Raw genomic sequence first — 16,442 nt, 5'->3', positions numbered from 1 at the left:
AAAAGGAATCCGAGGCATTCAAATGCCCGGTTTGTCGCAAAATTGTTTCATACAGCAAAACGGCAGAAAAACCAGAAACATGGGCATCCACATTACCGACGAATTATTTTGTGATGTCAATGTTAGATAAGTGAGCAATTCATATGTCTAAAAAGTTGTGCAACTCCTGTCAGGTTAACAATAAGACACAAGAGGCAATATCTTGGTGTACTATTTGTGAAGAGGCATTTTTTGAAAAATGCGATGAATGTCACAAATCTTTTAAATTTTCCGCTAAACATAAACTCGTTTCAATCAAAGAAATTCAATCAGGAAATTCCGATTTCAAAATATCTGGTGTCCTAAGCTGCGAGGAACATCCTGAAAAGATTGTGGAGGTTTATTGCATGGACCATTCAAAGCCATGCTGCACTTTATGTGCAACCCTTTCACATCGCAAATGTGAAAATGTTACTTCAATCGAAAATGTCGCGACAGGAATAAAAGAATCTAAACACACAACTAATTTGGGTAAAACACTTGACGTAAGAAATAAAGAAATTGATGAAATACTTGAAAATCGAAAAGACTGTTTGTCTAAGATAGAAACCACCTCTGAAAACATTATTCAAGAAATGTCCACGTTGAAAAGGGAAATAATAGGCCATTTAGACAAATTAGAAAACAAAATAAAGGTCGAACTGAATTCTTCTAAAAAACGTGTCGTCATGCAATTAACCGATGAAGATAATACTTTTTCGGGTTATAAAAGTACCTTAAGAAATTGGCAATTAGTCCTAACCGGATCTGTAGAACATGGATCTGACCAACACTGTTTTATAGAAGTCAACAAGATTGGTCCAAAAATGGCTATACTGGAAAAAGAAATAAAAGAAGATATGAAAAAGATGAAGAACCTGACTATTAAGGTTATCCCGTCGGAAGTTATTGAGAATTTTAAAACTGGCGTAGAATCGTTTGGTTGCGTAAATATAACATGTATAATAGAAGATGAGTTTCCGTGTACGCTGTCTGTTGGGAGTCTCATACAAAGGGTTAATTTTCACAGCGGCGGCATTAAAATTTTGTATACAATTAAAGCCGCTGAAAAGGGTGAAACTAGTGCAATATTCATTGCCGATTACCTAGTTATAACTAGCTATGTCAAAAGTAGTGTTGCGAAATACAACCTAGATGGTAAACTTGTAGAATCGTTAGGTGTAGAAAACTATCCACGGGATATCGCACAAGTTGCTCAGACTAAAGCTGTTATTTCGATTTATGGAAAGAACAAATTTGTGTTTGTTGACATTACAGGAATGACATTATTACGAACTTTGGATTTACCAGGTATAACAGTATCTGGAATATGTTGTTTCGAAGGGAACACATTTATTGTAACCTGTGGTTCCCCATTGACATGGGGAAACTCATCAGGGGAGATAGTGAAACAGAAAACAACAGGTGGCGATTCGTATTACGTTTCGACATCGGATATGAAAGATTGTATATATGGAGATGGAGATAATTCCGTGTCACGTGTAATAGGGGACACAACCAAGTTTACGTATACAAATGAACAGTTGTCCTCCCCGCGTGGAATCGGAATAGGCTTTGAAGGCAATATCTATGTTGCTGGATATAGATCTAAGAACATTCACCAAATTACTAATGATGGGAAATTGATACGTATAATTCCGGTAGAACCTTTAGGAATTAAGAGGCCATGGGTAATTCGTTTTGCTCTTAACAACAATATGTTTGTTGTTGCATGTTATGATTCAGAAACAGTTGTACTGTGCGAAATCGATTGAAGTTCGATATAACATGAAAAGAAAAACATAACTATAAACCATAATTAACTGTAATTATAAATAATTTATAAGACTCGCCTTTCCTTGTTTTCGATACTTTTTAATTTACCAAATCGTCTGTTTTGTTAATGTTCTTTGAAAATATTGATTCGTAGTCGTTTGTCTGATGAACGATCATATAAATAAATTTAGAAATTCATATTTCGAGTATTTTTTGTTGACACAGTATAGTTTATTTGATCTTACTTCGGTATTGATTCTGGGAAATTTACAAGATAAAATCGAAGATGTTAAAAAGGTAGGATATATATACCTCGATTCTATTTGATTCAAAGGGTCAAAATAAACAAAAAGGTTAAACCCTACAATTTAAACACTGAAGTGTCTAAAACATATACAATAACTTTACACATCTACGTACGGGTTTAAATGTTATATAGCGCTGAAGTTCTTTGTTGGAGAGTATTGATACACTGTCTCAAATTTTCAGATTTAAAAAAAAATAAGTACAGACACATAAACTTTTGTGACATACTTAGACTATATATGGTATGCTATTGTTAGAATCTGAAAGTACACATACAACTCTTGCATACTGTGGATTTGATTAAATAAAGATTTTTTTTTATAATACCGCTAACATAAATTCTGTTTTGTCATGCTTGAATTGTGTTAGTTTAAAGTTTTGATACATTGTTGCAAAATTTTTAATTGAAAGACAACATCCTTATTTTCATTATTAACTAATTTCTTGCGTTCTTGCTCCATCAGACAAGTTGGCCTTATATAGATCTGGTGATACTTTTGATACTTATTTAATACTGACATTATCAAAATGCTTCATTTCTTGATTTCTTGATTGACAACATATTTGTTTAGAGTAAGTATTTTTCAACAAACAATCGCCATTCCCATGGGAACAAACTGTGCTCCTCTTCTTGCCGATTTGTTCCTTTATGCATATGAGGCTGACTTCATACAGAAGCTTCTTAGGGAAAAAAGAAAAGAAGTTAGCATTATCCTTTAACTTCCCTTTCCGCTTTATAGATGTCATCTCACTAAATAATTCAAAGTTTGGTGACTATGTTGAACGTATCTTTCCCATCGAACTTGAGATAAAGGATACAACAGATACAGTTAAGTCTGCCTTATATCTTGACTTACATCTAAAAATTGACAATGAGGGTCGGCTGAAAACAAAACTGTACGACAAAAGAGGTGATTTCAGCTTCCCAATTGTGAACTTTCCATTCTCATGTAGCAACATTCCAGCGCCTGCATATGGAGTATATATCTCCCATTTATCACAGAGCCTACATTTTCTGTCATCATTTTCTTGATAGAGGGTTGCTGCTCACAATGAACATATTAATTCAATCAAGTGGTGAAGTTGAAATCATCCCTTTGAAAAATTTATGGACGCCATCACGAGTTGGTTGACCATTATGGAATATCTGTTTCACAGATGACGACGAATGTGTTCCAATTGTCGTAACCACAATCCCGTCCTCTTTTCCCAGAATGTGACCTACCGAATTAGACTTGTACTTGAGCAACACGACGGGTGCCACATGTTCAGCAAGTTCTGCTTACACTTTCGAATTACCTGAGATTACCCTCGGTATTTGTTGGGTTCGTGTTGCTCTGTCTTTAGTTTTCTATGTTGTGTATTGTAACAATTGTTTGTCTTTTGGTCTTTTTTTCTCTAATGGCGTTGTCAGTTTATTTTCGACTAATGAGTTTAAATGTCCCTTTGGTATCTTTCGCCTCTCTTTTTGAGCGTTCCTGATGATGAAAGTTAATTCATAAAAGGCGTTTTGGACGCGTACAATTTATGAAGTGTTGTTGTCCATTTCAAGATATTTTTGTTATTTCTGATATATTTTTTAATCGTTACTCTAAAGTTGTTAAAATCTACTAAATATTAAAAATAAAACATAAAAAGAAGATAAATGTGGATAGTGTCCACATGTGGACACAGATGATGCCCCCGCTTGCATATCATATAGTTATAAAGGGACATAACTGAAGAACGGTAAAAGTGACACTACCCAAATTTGAACTTGATCTGAGTTTTGTGGTAATAATCATTGTGTGTAAGTCTCATAACATTTGGTTGAGGCTTACTTAAGAAGAGAACAGAAACTAAAAATTCAGCAATTTTTCTATTTGTAAATACGCATAACTCTAGAACGGTTGTGTATAAGTTTTATAACATTTGGTTGAGACAAACTATCGTTAGAGAACGGAAACGAAAAATTCAGCAATTTTTATGTTTATAAAGGAACATAACTCAAGAATGGTAAAAGTGTCGCCACCAAATTTCGTACTTAATCTGTATTATGTAGTTATACGCATTGTGTATAAGTTTCATAACATTTGGCCTAGGCAAACTAAAGTTAGAAAACGGAAACAAAAAATTAAACTGAGTTTTGTGGTAAAAAGCATTATATATACATTGCATTACATTAATCTAAGACAAACTCAAGTTAGAGAACGGAAACGAAAAATTCAGCAATTTTTTCATTTGTAAATGGGCATAACTCTAGAACAGTAATCAAAGTGCCTGTAAGCACTGAATGGTAAAGATTGCTTTAATTTATCAGTAGGAAGTAAAATTGAATATTGCATTGTATAAAGCATTGGTTGTAGTTGATTCAACTACCATTATGCACAAAGAAAGATAACTCCAATTTTCAAAGACTTTAAAATATTTTTTAGAAATAAAGAGTAAAAATTACTTTAATTTATCAGTGGAAGGTAAAATTAAACATTGCATTGTATAAAGCATTGATTGTAGTTGATTCAACTATAATCATGGACAAAGAAAGATCACTCCAATTTTAAAAGTACTTGATATTTAGAAAAAAAAATTTGAAAAATTCAGTAATTTTTCCATTTGTAAAGGGCATAACTCTAGAACAGTAAAAGTGACGGCACCAAAATTCAAACTTGATCTGTATATTGTGGTAATAAGCATTGTGTATACGATTCATAACATTTGGTTGAGGCAAACTTAGGTTAGAGAACGGAAACGAAAAATTTAGCAATTTTTCCATTTGTAAAGGGGCATAAATCTAGAACGGGTAAAAGTGACGCCACCAAAATTCAAACTTGATCTGTATTTAGTGGTAATAAGCATTGTGTATAAGTTTCATAACATTTAGAGAACGGAAACCAACTTTGGGACGTACGGACGTACGGACGGACGTACAGACGGACAAGGGTAAAACTTAATGCCCCCTCCGCTACGGCGGGGGCATAAAAATCATTATATACACATCAAATTTGGTAACATACTTAGACTGATTACGATATAATATTGCTAGAATCTAAAGTACACATACGAAGCTTGCATACTGTGAAATTTAGTAAAGGTTGACATTTTTTATTATAATAGCTCTTCCATAAAATAATTAAGGGGTTATTTGCATCCTTTAATTGTGTTATATATATATAATTAGGTAAGAGTTTTTAGACTTCGTCGCAAAATTTGAAATTAAGACATCTTATACACTTATGAATTAATTACTTTCCTTAAACTCTATTAGGCAAAGTCCTATGATCAAGTCTCTCAATCAAAGTTGACCTAAGATAGATTTGGATGTAAGTTTTTAGGTCCCTTTTGATCTTCACGTGTTTCAGTTATTATACTTACTTGGCTTTCAAATATTTGCTCCGGTGAAGGTAAATCCAGAAAAGCGCTCCAGACGCTTAAAATTTATTAAGTGTTATACACATTTTTATCATTTCTGATTCACTTTGGGAGAATTACTCCAAAGTTGCTAAAATCTACCAAATATTTAAAAAAAATCATTATATGCACATAAAGTTTGGTAACGTACTCAGATTGAATATGGTATAATATTGTTAGCAAGTGCGCATATGAAACTTGCATACTGTGAATTTCAGTAAGATTGAAGATTTGCTTATAGTAGCCCTTACTTAAAATAATTTAAAGGGTGATTGGTCCTACCTGCCAATATTAAATTCGGTATTGTCATCTTATGGTGTTATTTTATGGTTAAATGTGCTGATCATCAATAATTGATACTTTCATACCATGCTGGTGGACAGTCAGTATCACCAACCCAGTAGCCAGTACTTTGGTATTGGTATGTAAATACAAATATTGTTTGATTTGATATTTGCTGTTGTATAATTTTGTAAAACATAAAGGAATGTATATCAGCTTGTCAATGTTTGTATAAAATTTGGGATAATCTAAGGTTTATGGTTCGAGAATCACTGAAGAGACAATAATTGTCGAAATGTGCATTTGGTGCATTAAAATTGGTTTCGTGAAAGGGGCATTAGCTTTCAAATTAATATGCTCACCTAAATTATTCAAATAAATTGATAGATTGGACAAGAGTGCACACGCTGATATGCCTCGCCTGTCTCACTAAATTTATGTTGAAAGTCTGTAACATGAAGGTTTTACTACAAGTTTCACACAAACTTAACATTATTAATGTTCTATGATAATGAGGTCATGGTCAGATGTACCAGGCCAGACAGACATGTACACCTTACAATCATTTCATACACCAAATATAGTTGACCTGTTGCTTATAGTATCTGATAACTGGCAAAATTACGAAAGCTAATCATTGACCAATGAGTCATGAAAATGAGGTCAAGGTCAGATAATACCTGTCAGACAGACATTTACACCTTAAAATTTTTCCCTTACACCAAACATAGCTGACCTATTGCTATTAGTATTTGGAAAACCAACCAAAACACAAAAACCTAACATTGACCAATGAACCATGAAAATGAGGTCAAGGTCAGATGATACCGACAAGACCGACATGAACACCTTACATGCATTCTATTTACCAAATATAGTTGATCTATTGCTTTTAGTGCTTGAAAAACAAACCAAAACACAAAAACCTAACATTGACCAATGAACCATGAAAATGAGGTCAAAGTCAGATTAAACCTAACAGACTGACATGTACCCATTACAATCATTCCATACACCACATATAGTTGACATACTGGTTATTGTATCTGAGAAACGGACCTAGTCATGTAACTTTAACCTTGTGCCTGATCCATGAAATGAGGTCGGGGTCAGGTGACCCTGTCTGACGGACATGCAGGCGATGCAAGGAACACATATACCAAATAAAGTTATCCTACTATGTACTCATAATAAGTTAGAAATTCACATTACAAAAAACTTTAATTTTTTTTCAAGCAGTCGCTGAACCATGAAAATGAGGTAAAGGACAATTGACATAGGACAGACGGAAACTTCGAAACATAAGGTATCTGCATATAAGGTATGAAGCATTCAGGTCTTTTACCTTCTGAAATATAAAGCTTTACCCAAATAGTTTACGCCGCGGCCGGATAGAAATATCTATGTCTCGCAAAATTTGAAAAGAATTGGTTGAATGGTTCATAAGTTATTGCACGAAAACTGTTTGCAGCTACCTGTCACACTCAACCATCGAAATGACCGCATTTTTTTCTTCGGAAAACTCGGTAAAATTTTAAGTTCAAAGAATGCAATATATGAAGAATAACTACGACATATGTTTGCTAAGAGTTCCTATTAACCATCAGAGATTCACAGATATTCTTTGGAGTCAATAAAAAACTGTTCCTTAGCGACAATGACAATAATTATTGTAAATTTGTCAATCAACTATGAACAAGATGGATAGATAGGTGTTGAACGTCCAGTGTCAAATATATCATGCATTCGAGAGAATGTCAATATAATCTCGTTTTTTTCACTTGATAGTTCATAAGATAGCAGTCCCAAGAAAAACATGTACCCTTCCCGAACACATTATTCAGACTTAGTGTCGATAACTTCTTGTGTCCTTATTCATAAATGCCACAAACATTTTTTGAAGTATTTGGTTAGACCCTACGGAGAATCAAACCTACGATTTTCATGCACTCGATTGTGAGTTGTAAGTATTCAATCAGAGACATATAAGTCAAATTATATATCTCTGATTCAATAAATATCAATATAATTACTTTGCAATTAAAAAAAAATTCAATGAAAAAACATGAATGCTTTGGTTGAAAATCTTCATAATAATTTCTCAAACTCTGCTGTTTTATTTATAACAAATTACTTTTGGCAAACTTTGATATATTTAGTGAAAGGACATCATCTTTATAGCGGAATGTAAAGTTAACTAATGCTAGCTTCTTTTCATTCTTCCTAAGAAACTTCATATAAATAAAGGAATAATTCAACAAGAGTAGCACAGTTGGTTCCTATGGTGAATGCCAATTTGTTGTTGAAAAACATATCACCAAACTTAACAAATATTCAACCTATCAATTAACGAATTGATGCATGTCCACAAATATACCGGACAGTGATTGAAAAACAACAGTTTAATTTAGTGAGGATGATCATATACACCAGTGGCAGGTTTTGTTTGCTTTCAGGTATGATTTGTTGGTTATGATTTTATGCAGTAATATTGTCGACGACTTTGACTTTAGAATCTTTCTCACATTATTTGTTACTACATATCCAAGAAATCGACAGAAAAATGTATAATCTATGTCCGAAAAAAACTCTTCTGCACAAATTTGGTCTATATATTTTTTTTATTAATGATGAACTTGACCTATGAAATAGTGGCGTATATATCAATACGGATATTCGGCTCAATATATTTCAACATCAATCGGAGCAAGGTCTCTCTTGATATCAATATTTGATTTCGCATCCGGAAAACGAGATGATTAACGGACTGATGAGAGAAAAAACTATATACCCTTTCACTTCATAGTGTGGGGTTAAATCATAGCCGTAATCAATATGTATAACCAGAGGCTCGAAAGAGCCTTTGTCGCCCACCTTGGCCTATGTGCATATTCAACAAAGGACACTCTCCGACAATGTAGACGAGATTAAAAATTCATGACAAAAATCTCTGTTTTGTTAATCTTAAGAGTGACAGTCTACTAACTATATCGGCAAAATTTGACGTGTTAGTAGATCTTTCCTTGCTGATCACTATTGTGATAAAAGTGTCTATTTATCTATTGTAATTTTTATTATCTATGGCAAAACGCAAAAAAATGGTAAAAATCGTCATTAAAGGGCAATAACTCCAATAAGAAGTCGTCGGACGATTTCCTCCATATTGTCTAAATTGTAGACTTGTCTTGCTGATCATTTTTGCTTATTTAAGTTTCTATCTATTTATTATAATTTTTAAGATATAAGGCAAAAACGAAAGAAATTGGTAAAAATCGTCATCAAAGGGCAATAACTCTAATAAAGAGTTGACTGTCGATTCCGACCATGTAAAACGTATTTGTAGAACTTGTTTTGCTGATCATTTTTGCAATTTAAAGTTTCTCCCTATCTATTCTAGTTTTCAAGATAATAGGCAAAAATGAAAAAAGAGCCCGTGTCGCTCACCTTGGTCTATATGCATATTATTAAACAAAGGACACTCTCCAACATTGTAGACGAGAATAGAATTCTTAACTAGAGGCTCTCAAGAGCCTGTGTCGCTCACCTGTATTTACTGATGCTTTGGAAATCATGTAAAATAAGGTTAAAATCATAATTAATAGTATTAGATATTAGATATTATAATGATATCTAAGATAATAACAAAAAACTGCAAAATTTCTGTAAAATTACTAACTCAGGGGCAGCAACCCAACAATGGGTAGTCGGATTCGTCTGAAAATTTCAGGGCAGATAAATCTAAATCTGATGAACATTTTTGCCACCTGTCAGATTTGCTCTAAATGCTTTAGTTTCAGAGATATAAACCAAAAACTGCATTTTACCCCTATGTTCTATTTTTAACCAAGTCGGCCATGATGGTTGGAAGGCGGGGTAATCGGATAAATTTTTTAAACTAGATACCCTAATAATGATTATGGCCAAGTATGGTTAAATTTGTCTCAGTAGTTTCAGAGAAGAAGATTTTTGTAGAAGATTACAAAAATTTACGAAAAATTGTTAAACATTGACTATAAAGGGCAATAACTCCTAAAGATCTCGACTGACTAAACTAATGCTTGCTAAACATTATTAATGTTTACAGTTTATCTCTATCTATAATAATATTCAAGATAATAACCAAAAACTGCAAAATTTCCTTAAAATTACCAATTCAGGGGCAGCAACCCAACAACAGGTTGTCAGATTTGTCTGAAAATTTCAGGGCAGATAGACCTTGACCTGATAATCAGTTTTACCCTTGTCAGATTTACTTTGGTTTCAGAGATATAAGCCAAAATCTACATTTTACCCCTATGTTCTATTTTTAGCCATGGCGGCCATCTAGGTTGGTTGGCGTGGTCATCGGACACATTTGTTAAACTAGATACCCTAATGATGATTGTGGCCAAGTTTGGTTAAATTTGACCCAGTGGTTTCAGAGGAGAAGATTTTTGTAAAAAGCTAACGACGACGGACGACAGATGACGACGACATTGTTGGCATCTTCGGGCCAGGTGAGCTAAAAATAAGAAGATATGGCACGATTGCCAATGAGACATTCACAAGAGACCAAATGACACAGACATTAACAACTATCGGTCACCGAACGTCCTTCAGCAATGAGTAAAACCCATACCGCAGTCAGCTATAAAAGACCCCCAAATTGACAAATGTAAAACAATTCATACAAGAAAATTAACGGCCTGATTAATGAACAAAATAATGAACGAAAAACAAATATGATATACAGCAACAAACTGGCCACCTTTTCACCAATATTACTGTAAAAGGCTTGAAGCGAAATACAGCTTTTTATCACATTCCAGCAATAAATATCTATATTTGTGATAAAAATCAAGCCAATTTATTGTAACTGTATTCTTGCTGTAAAATACCCTGTAAAGAAATTTGAGACAGATGTCACTGCAAAAGAGAAATGTAGACAGCATAAAATGGAGCCAAGGAAACGTTTCCGTCACGGACATACATATATATATATTTTTTACATTTCTTTATGGTGATGTTCCGTTTTGAGGTTGACATACAACAATATCATTACACAATTTCAATGATGACTTTTACATTCACAGTTTTGTAAGTCTGCATGGTGCATTGTTATCCAAAATCCAAAAAGTTATTACAAATTTGTCTTTAAGATAAGATAACTGCTTAGAAGAGTGCAATTCGGTAGATTTTGAAATTGTTTTTTAAATCCTGATTTCTTTTTGCAAAAATTTAGTGATCCTGGTAGTTACACCAAACAACAATGAAATGTGCTTCGCTGAGTGCAGCTGGATACGACCGCAGCAGTCCAACCCTAAACAGTTGGGACAAAAATGGACACAATATTCAAGCTTGATACAGGTCTGAATTTGGATTGTAATTAAATATTTGACACGTTAGTTTCTGACACAGAAGAAATGTAGTCAAAGAACTTGACATTGGTTATATGATTTGAATTTATATACAATTGAAGATTTCTTGCAATACACTGTGCTGTTGTGCAATACTTAGTAAATCTGTTTTCAGACTATATACAAAGAATTAGCAAAGTAAATTGTGACTCCCAATTTTTTTTTGGAAAATTGATAGTTTCTTAAATCTTGAGGAAAAATAAATGGGGAATGTGTCCATGGGACACAAGATAATGACCCCACTTGCATATCATATAAAGTTATAAAGGGACATAACTGAAGAACAGTAAAAGTGACGCTACCCAAATTTGTACTTGATCTGAGTTTTGTGGTAATAAGTATTGTATTTAAGTCTCATAACATTTGGTTGAGGCTAACTTAAGTTTAGAGAACAGAAACGTAAAATTGAGCAATTTTTCCATTTGTAAACAGGCATAACTCTAGAACGGTAAAAGTGACACCACCAAAATTCAAACTTGATCTGTATTTTGTGGTAATTAGCATTGTGTATAAGTTTCATAACATTTGGTTGAGGCAAACTAAAGTTAGAGAACAGAAACGAAAAATTCATCAATTTTTATGTTTATAAAGAGGCATAACTCAAGAAAGGTACAAGTGATGCCACCCAATTCCATACTTGATCTGTATTATGTGGTAATAAGCATTGTGTATACGCTTCATAACATTTGGTTGAGGCAAACTAAAGTTAGAAACTGAAACAAAAAATTTATCAATTTTTCCATTTGTAAAGGGGGATAACTCAAGAACGGTTATAGTGACGCCACCAAAATTCAAACTCGATCTGTGTTTTGTGGTTATAAGCATTGTGTATAAGTTTCATAACATTTGGTTGAGGCAAACTAAAGTTAGAGAACGGAAACCAACTTTGGGAGGTACGGACGAACGTACAGACGGACAAGGGTAAAACTTAATGCCCCCTCCGCTACAACGGGGGCATAAAAATTGACCCCCCCAAAAAAATTTTTTTTTACCCCCATCTTCCAAAAAAATAATATTAGAAGAAATTTTCTTTATGTAAAATGTGGTATACTTTAAGAGACATCCATACACTTTAAAAACAAGTTATTGTTTGAAAACTAGAAAAATGCTTGTTTTGGCCCCTTATTCCTAAACGGTTTAGGCAATTACCCCCAAAATGAATCCCAACCTTCTACTTGTGGTATTGAACCTTGTGGTACAATTTCAGAGCAATCAAAATACTTAAACACAAGTAATTGTCCTGAAACAAGAAAAATGCTTGTTTTGGGCCCCTAATTCCTAATCGCTTTGGACCATCACCCCCCCCCCCCCCCCCCCAAAAAAAAAATCCCAACCTTCCTTTTGTGGTATTGAACCTTTTGGTTAAATTTCATAGAAATCCATTCACTTCAACTAAAGTTATTGTCAGGAAACCAAATGTCTTCGGAAAACGTCTATGACGACGTGATAGCAATATACGAACGCAAATTTTTTGCGGTCGTATAAAAAAATTAACAGGGTTTACTTCATTCAATGTCATAACTAGGAAAAACGAATGTGTCAATTTGAAGCTCTTGATTTTGCAGAAAGGTTGATTTACAATAAACTCATCATAGATACCAGATTTAAAATTTTGTATGCCAGACGCTCCAATCAAAAAAGTTCAAAAGACCAAATAAAGTATGAAGTTTAAGAGCGTTTAGGACCCAAAATTCTGAAAGGATTTGTCAAATGAAGCTAAGGTTATCTTTTCCTGGGGTAGAAAATTCTTATTATTTCAGAAAAACTTAAAGTTTTGTAAACAGTTAATTTATAATTATGACCATAGCAATGATAATTCATGTCAACACTGAAGTGCAGACTATACAAAGGACATTTATCCTGAAATCAGAAGCCTCACAATAAACACTGAACTCAGAAGTTACCTTATGGATTGGTGAAGGCTTACATCCACCTTGTTTAGACTCTTGAGGATTGTTTTCTCATCGGTAATCATATCACATCTTCATATTTTCTAGTCCCAAACGACTGCCATTGGGCTCATAAATGAAAGTGTTTATTGATTTGCTGAAAGGTTGATTAACAAAGGACAATTATCCTGAAATCAGAAGCCTCACAATAAAGACTGAACTCAGAAGCTGACTATTCATTATGAGTTTTGCTCATTGTTGAAGGCTGAACAATATCCCATAAATTGCTTACATCCATCTTGTTTGGACTCTGGAGGATCAATTTCTCATTGACAAGCATATCACATCTTCGTATGTTCTAGTCCTAAACGCCTACCATATGTGAATGAAAAAAGAATAATATATTTCCTTTCCAAAAGACTGTAACCCGACTTACGGAGGCATAAATGAAAGTGTTTATTGATGAAAGATTGCAACTTGTCAATAATTGAAATAACTTCCTTGTAAGCAGCATTTATTATTACAGCACAAGTCTATACAAAATGTACAAATTTAATGTACAATAACATTCATATATAACTTTAATGTTATGGCCACATATAGCAACTAATTACTTATTCAATAATGATCAATAACTACTGATATTTTGAAATAGATTACATGAAATGAACAACTGAAAGCCTCAGACTGAAATAGTTTTCAATTTCAACCATTTTTAGGCTACCTGCAAGAAGTAGGATGAAGTGCTCATACATTCACAAAACAGTTCATTAAAACTTGTCAAACAAAAGTGTAAGCTAGGCAACTATTCTATCCATATTTTCAAAACATGCATCTCGAATAGTAATATTTGTGAAAGGTTTTAAAAGCAATTGTAGACAATACTTATTTTATACTTCATGTGAATTTGAGGGTTTTTTTTCTTGGTTACTGTGAAGTATATAAAAAAAACACACAAAATAATATGCTATATATAATATTTTATATATAATATTACTGTTATATGCTGATTCATTGTAAAATATATTTGAAATATTACAAATACATGTAATTCTGATTATGAACAATGAACATATCATTTAATTCTTGGAAGAATAACGAAAATACTGTGAAAGAATTTTTTCAAATGTGCCGGTACTGATTTTTATGCGCTTGGTTGTTGAAAGAAATATTGAAGAAAAACTTGACATTTTGTGTAAATACTGTATACACATATGCATTAATATGCTACAAATAAGGTGAGCAAATATGCAAAATGAAGAGAAAAAGATACACCATGTTTATGCCATGGTAGATTAAATTGTGTTATTATTAATGCTAAACTAATATCACAATAAATTTTCACAAAATTCACAGGGAATGATTTGCAAAATTAATGATTTGATGACATGAATGATACAAATGATTTTTTTAGAAGATATGATGGTTTTATTGATGGGATATTAAACCACGTGTACAAGGTACTTCTGATATAGATAAGTGCAGACTAAAATATAATATATTTCATAATGAGAAAATTTTAATTCAAATTTACACAGGCAATTTTCTGCCCACAAAAAAATATCAGTAAATTCATATCCAAGTTGTCTGGGTCATGCATATCCTAAATTTAAATTGTATATTTTTTTTTTAATAGATTAAATTATACTGGTAACATGAGTTTGTAAACAATCATAATACAAGCTTCCAAGCAAGTGCCTGAAAATATTAAAACATCAGAATAGGCGAAGGGAATGCCCGAGTCCCCGTAAAACTTGTTATAAGCCCAATTTTATGTCCTTAAAAAAATCATGTTCAAATCCAACTTTTTTTAATTCTTAGTGGGTTAGCACACAAATATGTATCTAATTATTTTTCTTCTCTGGTTTTAAAAAAAAATATAAAGTTTATCTAAAATTTCATCATTTGAAATACTGCAAAGGGGGATGATACGAAAAGGGAGAAAGAAGCTAAGATTAATTAAGCTTGAACCTACGATACAAAAACAAAATCCAACTGATCAGGTTAATATTTATTGTTTATATTTGTTGATCTCTTTCTTTTCACATAGTAAGCAGTAGAGATTGTACTGTAGTTATGTGTTATTGATTTTAATTGTTACACAAGTTTCCTAATAATGTGGTAAAAAAAAATCTTGTGTAAATGTGTAGTTATTTGATAAAGTCATACAGCAATACCACCATGGCTATAAAGCACACACCTACGGCTATTTATTCGAAAATAAAAGATTCTGAATATACAAAATGTCTCTTTAATAACATTTCCAAATAAACCCCTGTTTTCAGGAATCCTTTTCCTTTAGTTGTTATGTTTTATCTTTGATATTATAGTTCTCAATATTATTGAAAGAAAATTCTCCCTTACTTTATATTATAATTTTTCTTTCAAGTGTGTACTTTCTGGCTACGATTTTATAAAAAAAAAAAAAACATCACATCAACATTACATTCCTTGCAAGAAAGGTAAAGAGAATGTTATAAAAAAGAGTATGAATGTATCAATAGAATTGGCTAATCAAGACATAATTGAAATTTAAGAAAATGTGCTGAAAATTGAATGGAACAAATAAATGTATATTATTGCAAAAGAACATAATCTTTTAAACATCAAATTAACTATCAAATGAAATATTTCTTAGACAAAACTTCATATGATTGAGAAAAAACATTATTTGTAATTTTAAGACAAAAATTCTATGTCAGTATATTAATAATATAATTAATTATGTTTCTAACCTTTTTTTTTAATTTGTACCTTCAATTAATTTATTACAGCAAACAAACCTACTTTGGATTCATTATTTTTCGTTGAATACCAATTTTCGTGGTTTTCATGAGTACAGGTGAACCACTAATTTAAATGTTCAATGAATTACAAATTTTCTATCAGGTTGTATGCAGACTTTGGCAAAACCACGAAATCACATATCCAAGAAAAGGCAAGTTTTCTGCTACGACGAAAATTGGTATCCACAGCAATTTACTTATTACACAAATTTTGACCTTTGAACTATGAAAGTTAGTCTGCTACAATTTCAAATCTAGCTTCTTCATTAATGTACACATCAATAAGACAAAATATTGCACATGACTTGTTAAATAAGATGTTTAATATATATATATATATATATATATATATCTATACTTCTCTATATATACAACTTTGTACAACGAAGGAAGACTATAGTGTACACTTGATAAGCAGCAGTAAACAAAACAATGAAAACAAATAAACAAAACAATTGAAACTGAACAAAAACTAAAACAAGGGACATGTTATTAACAGATAGGTGCTCAGTTCTACTGAACATAACAAAGTTTTGAGATTCTGATATCAATTTGTTAAAAAAAAACAACTAAAAAACCTAGAAAAATAATCTTAAGAAATT

At 32.4% G+C, this 16,442-nt stretch overlaps 1 protein-coding gene across 1 annotated transcript; it reads left to right on the top strand.

Annotated features, from left to right (window-relative positions):
- On the top strand, positions 1-1,992 carry LOC127724591 (uncharacterized). The gene has a single exon (XM_052231610.1). It carries the CDS (start codon positions 144-146, stop codon positions 1,791-1,793), a length of 1,650 nt encoding a protein of 549 aa, XP_052087570.1. The 5' UTR covers positions 1-143; the 3' UTR covers positions 1,794-1,992.
- The last annotated feature ends 14,450 nt before the right edge of the window (positions 1,993-16,442 follow it).

This window comes from Mytilus californianus, unplaced genomic scaffold, assembly GCF_021869535.1.
Source record: "Mytilus californianus isolate M0D057914Y unplaced genomic scaffold, xbMytCali1.0.p SCAF_14, whole genome shotgun sequence".
Classification (NCBI taxonomy): Eukaryota; Metazoa; Mollusca; class Bivalvia; order Mytilida; family Mytilidae; genus Mytilus; species Mytilus californianus.
This window is presented reverse-complemented; position numbering and strand designations above follow the sequence as displayed.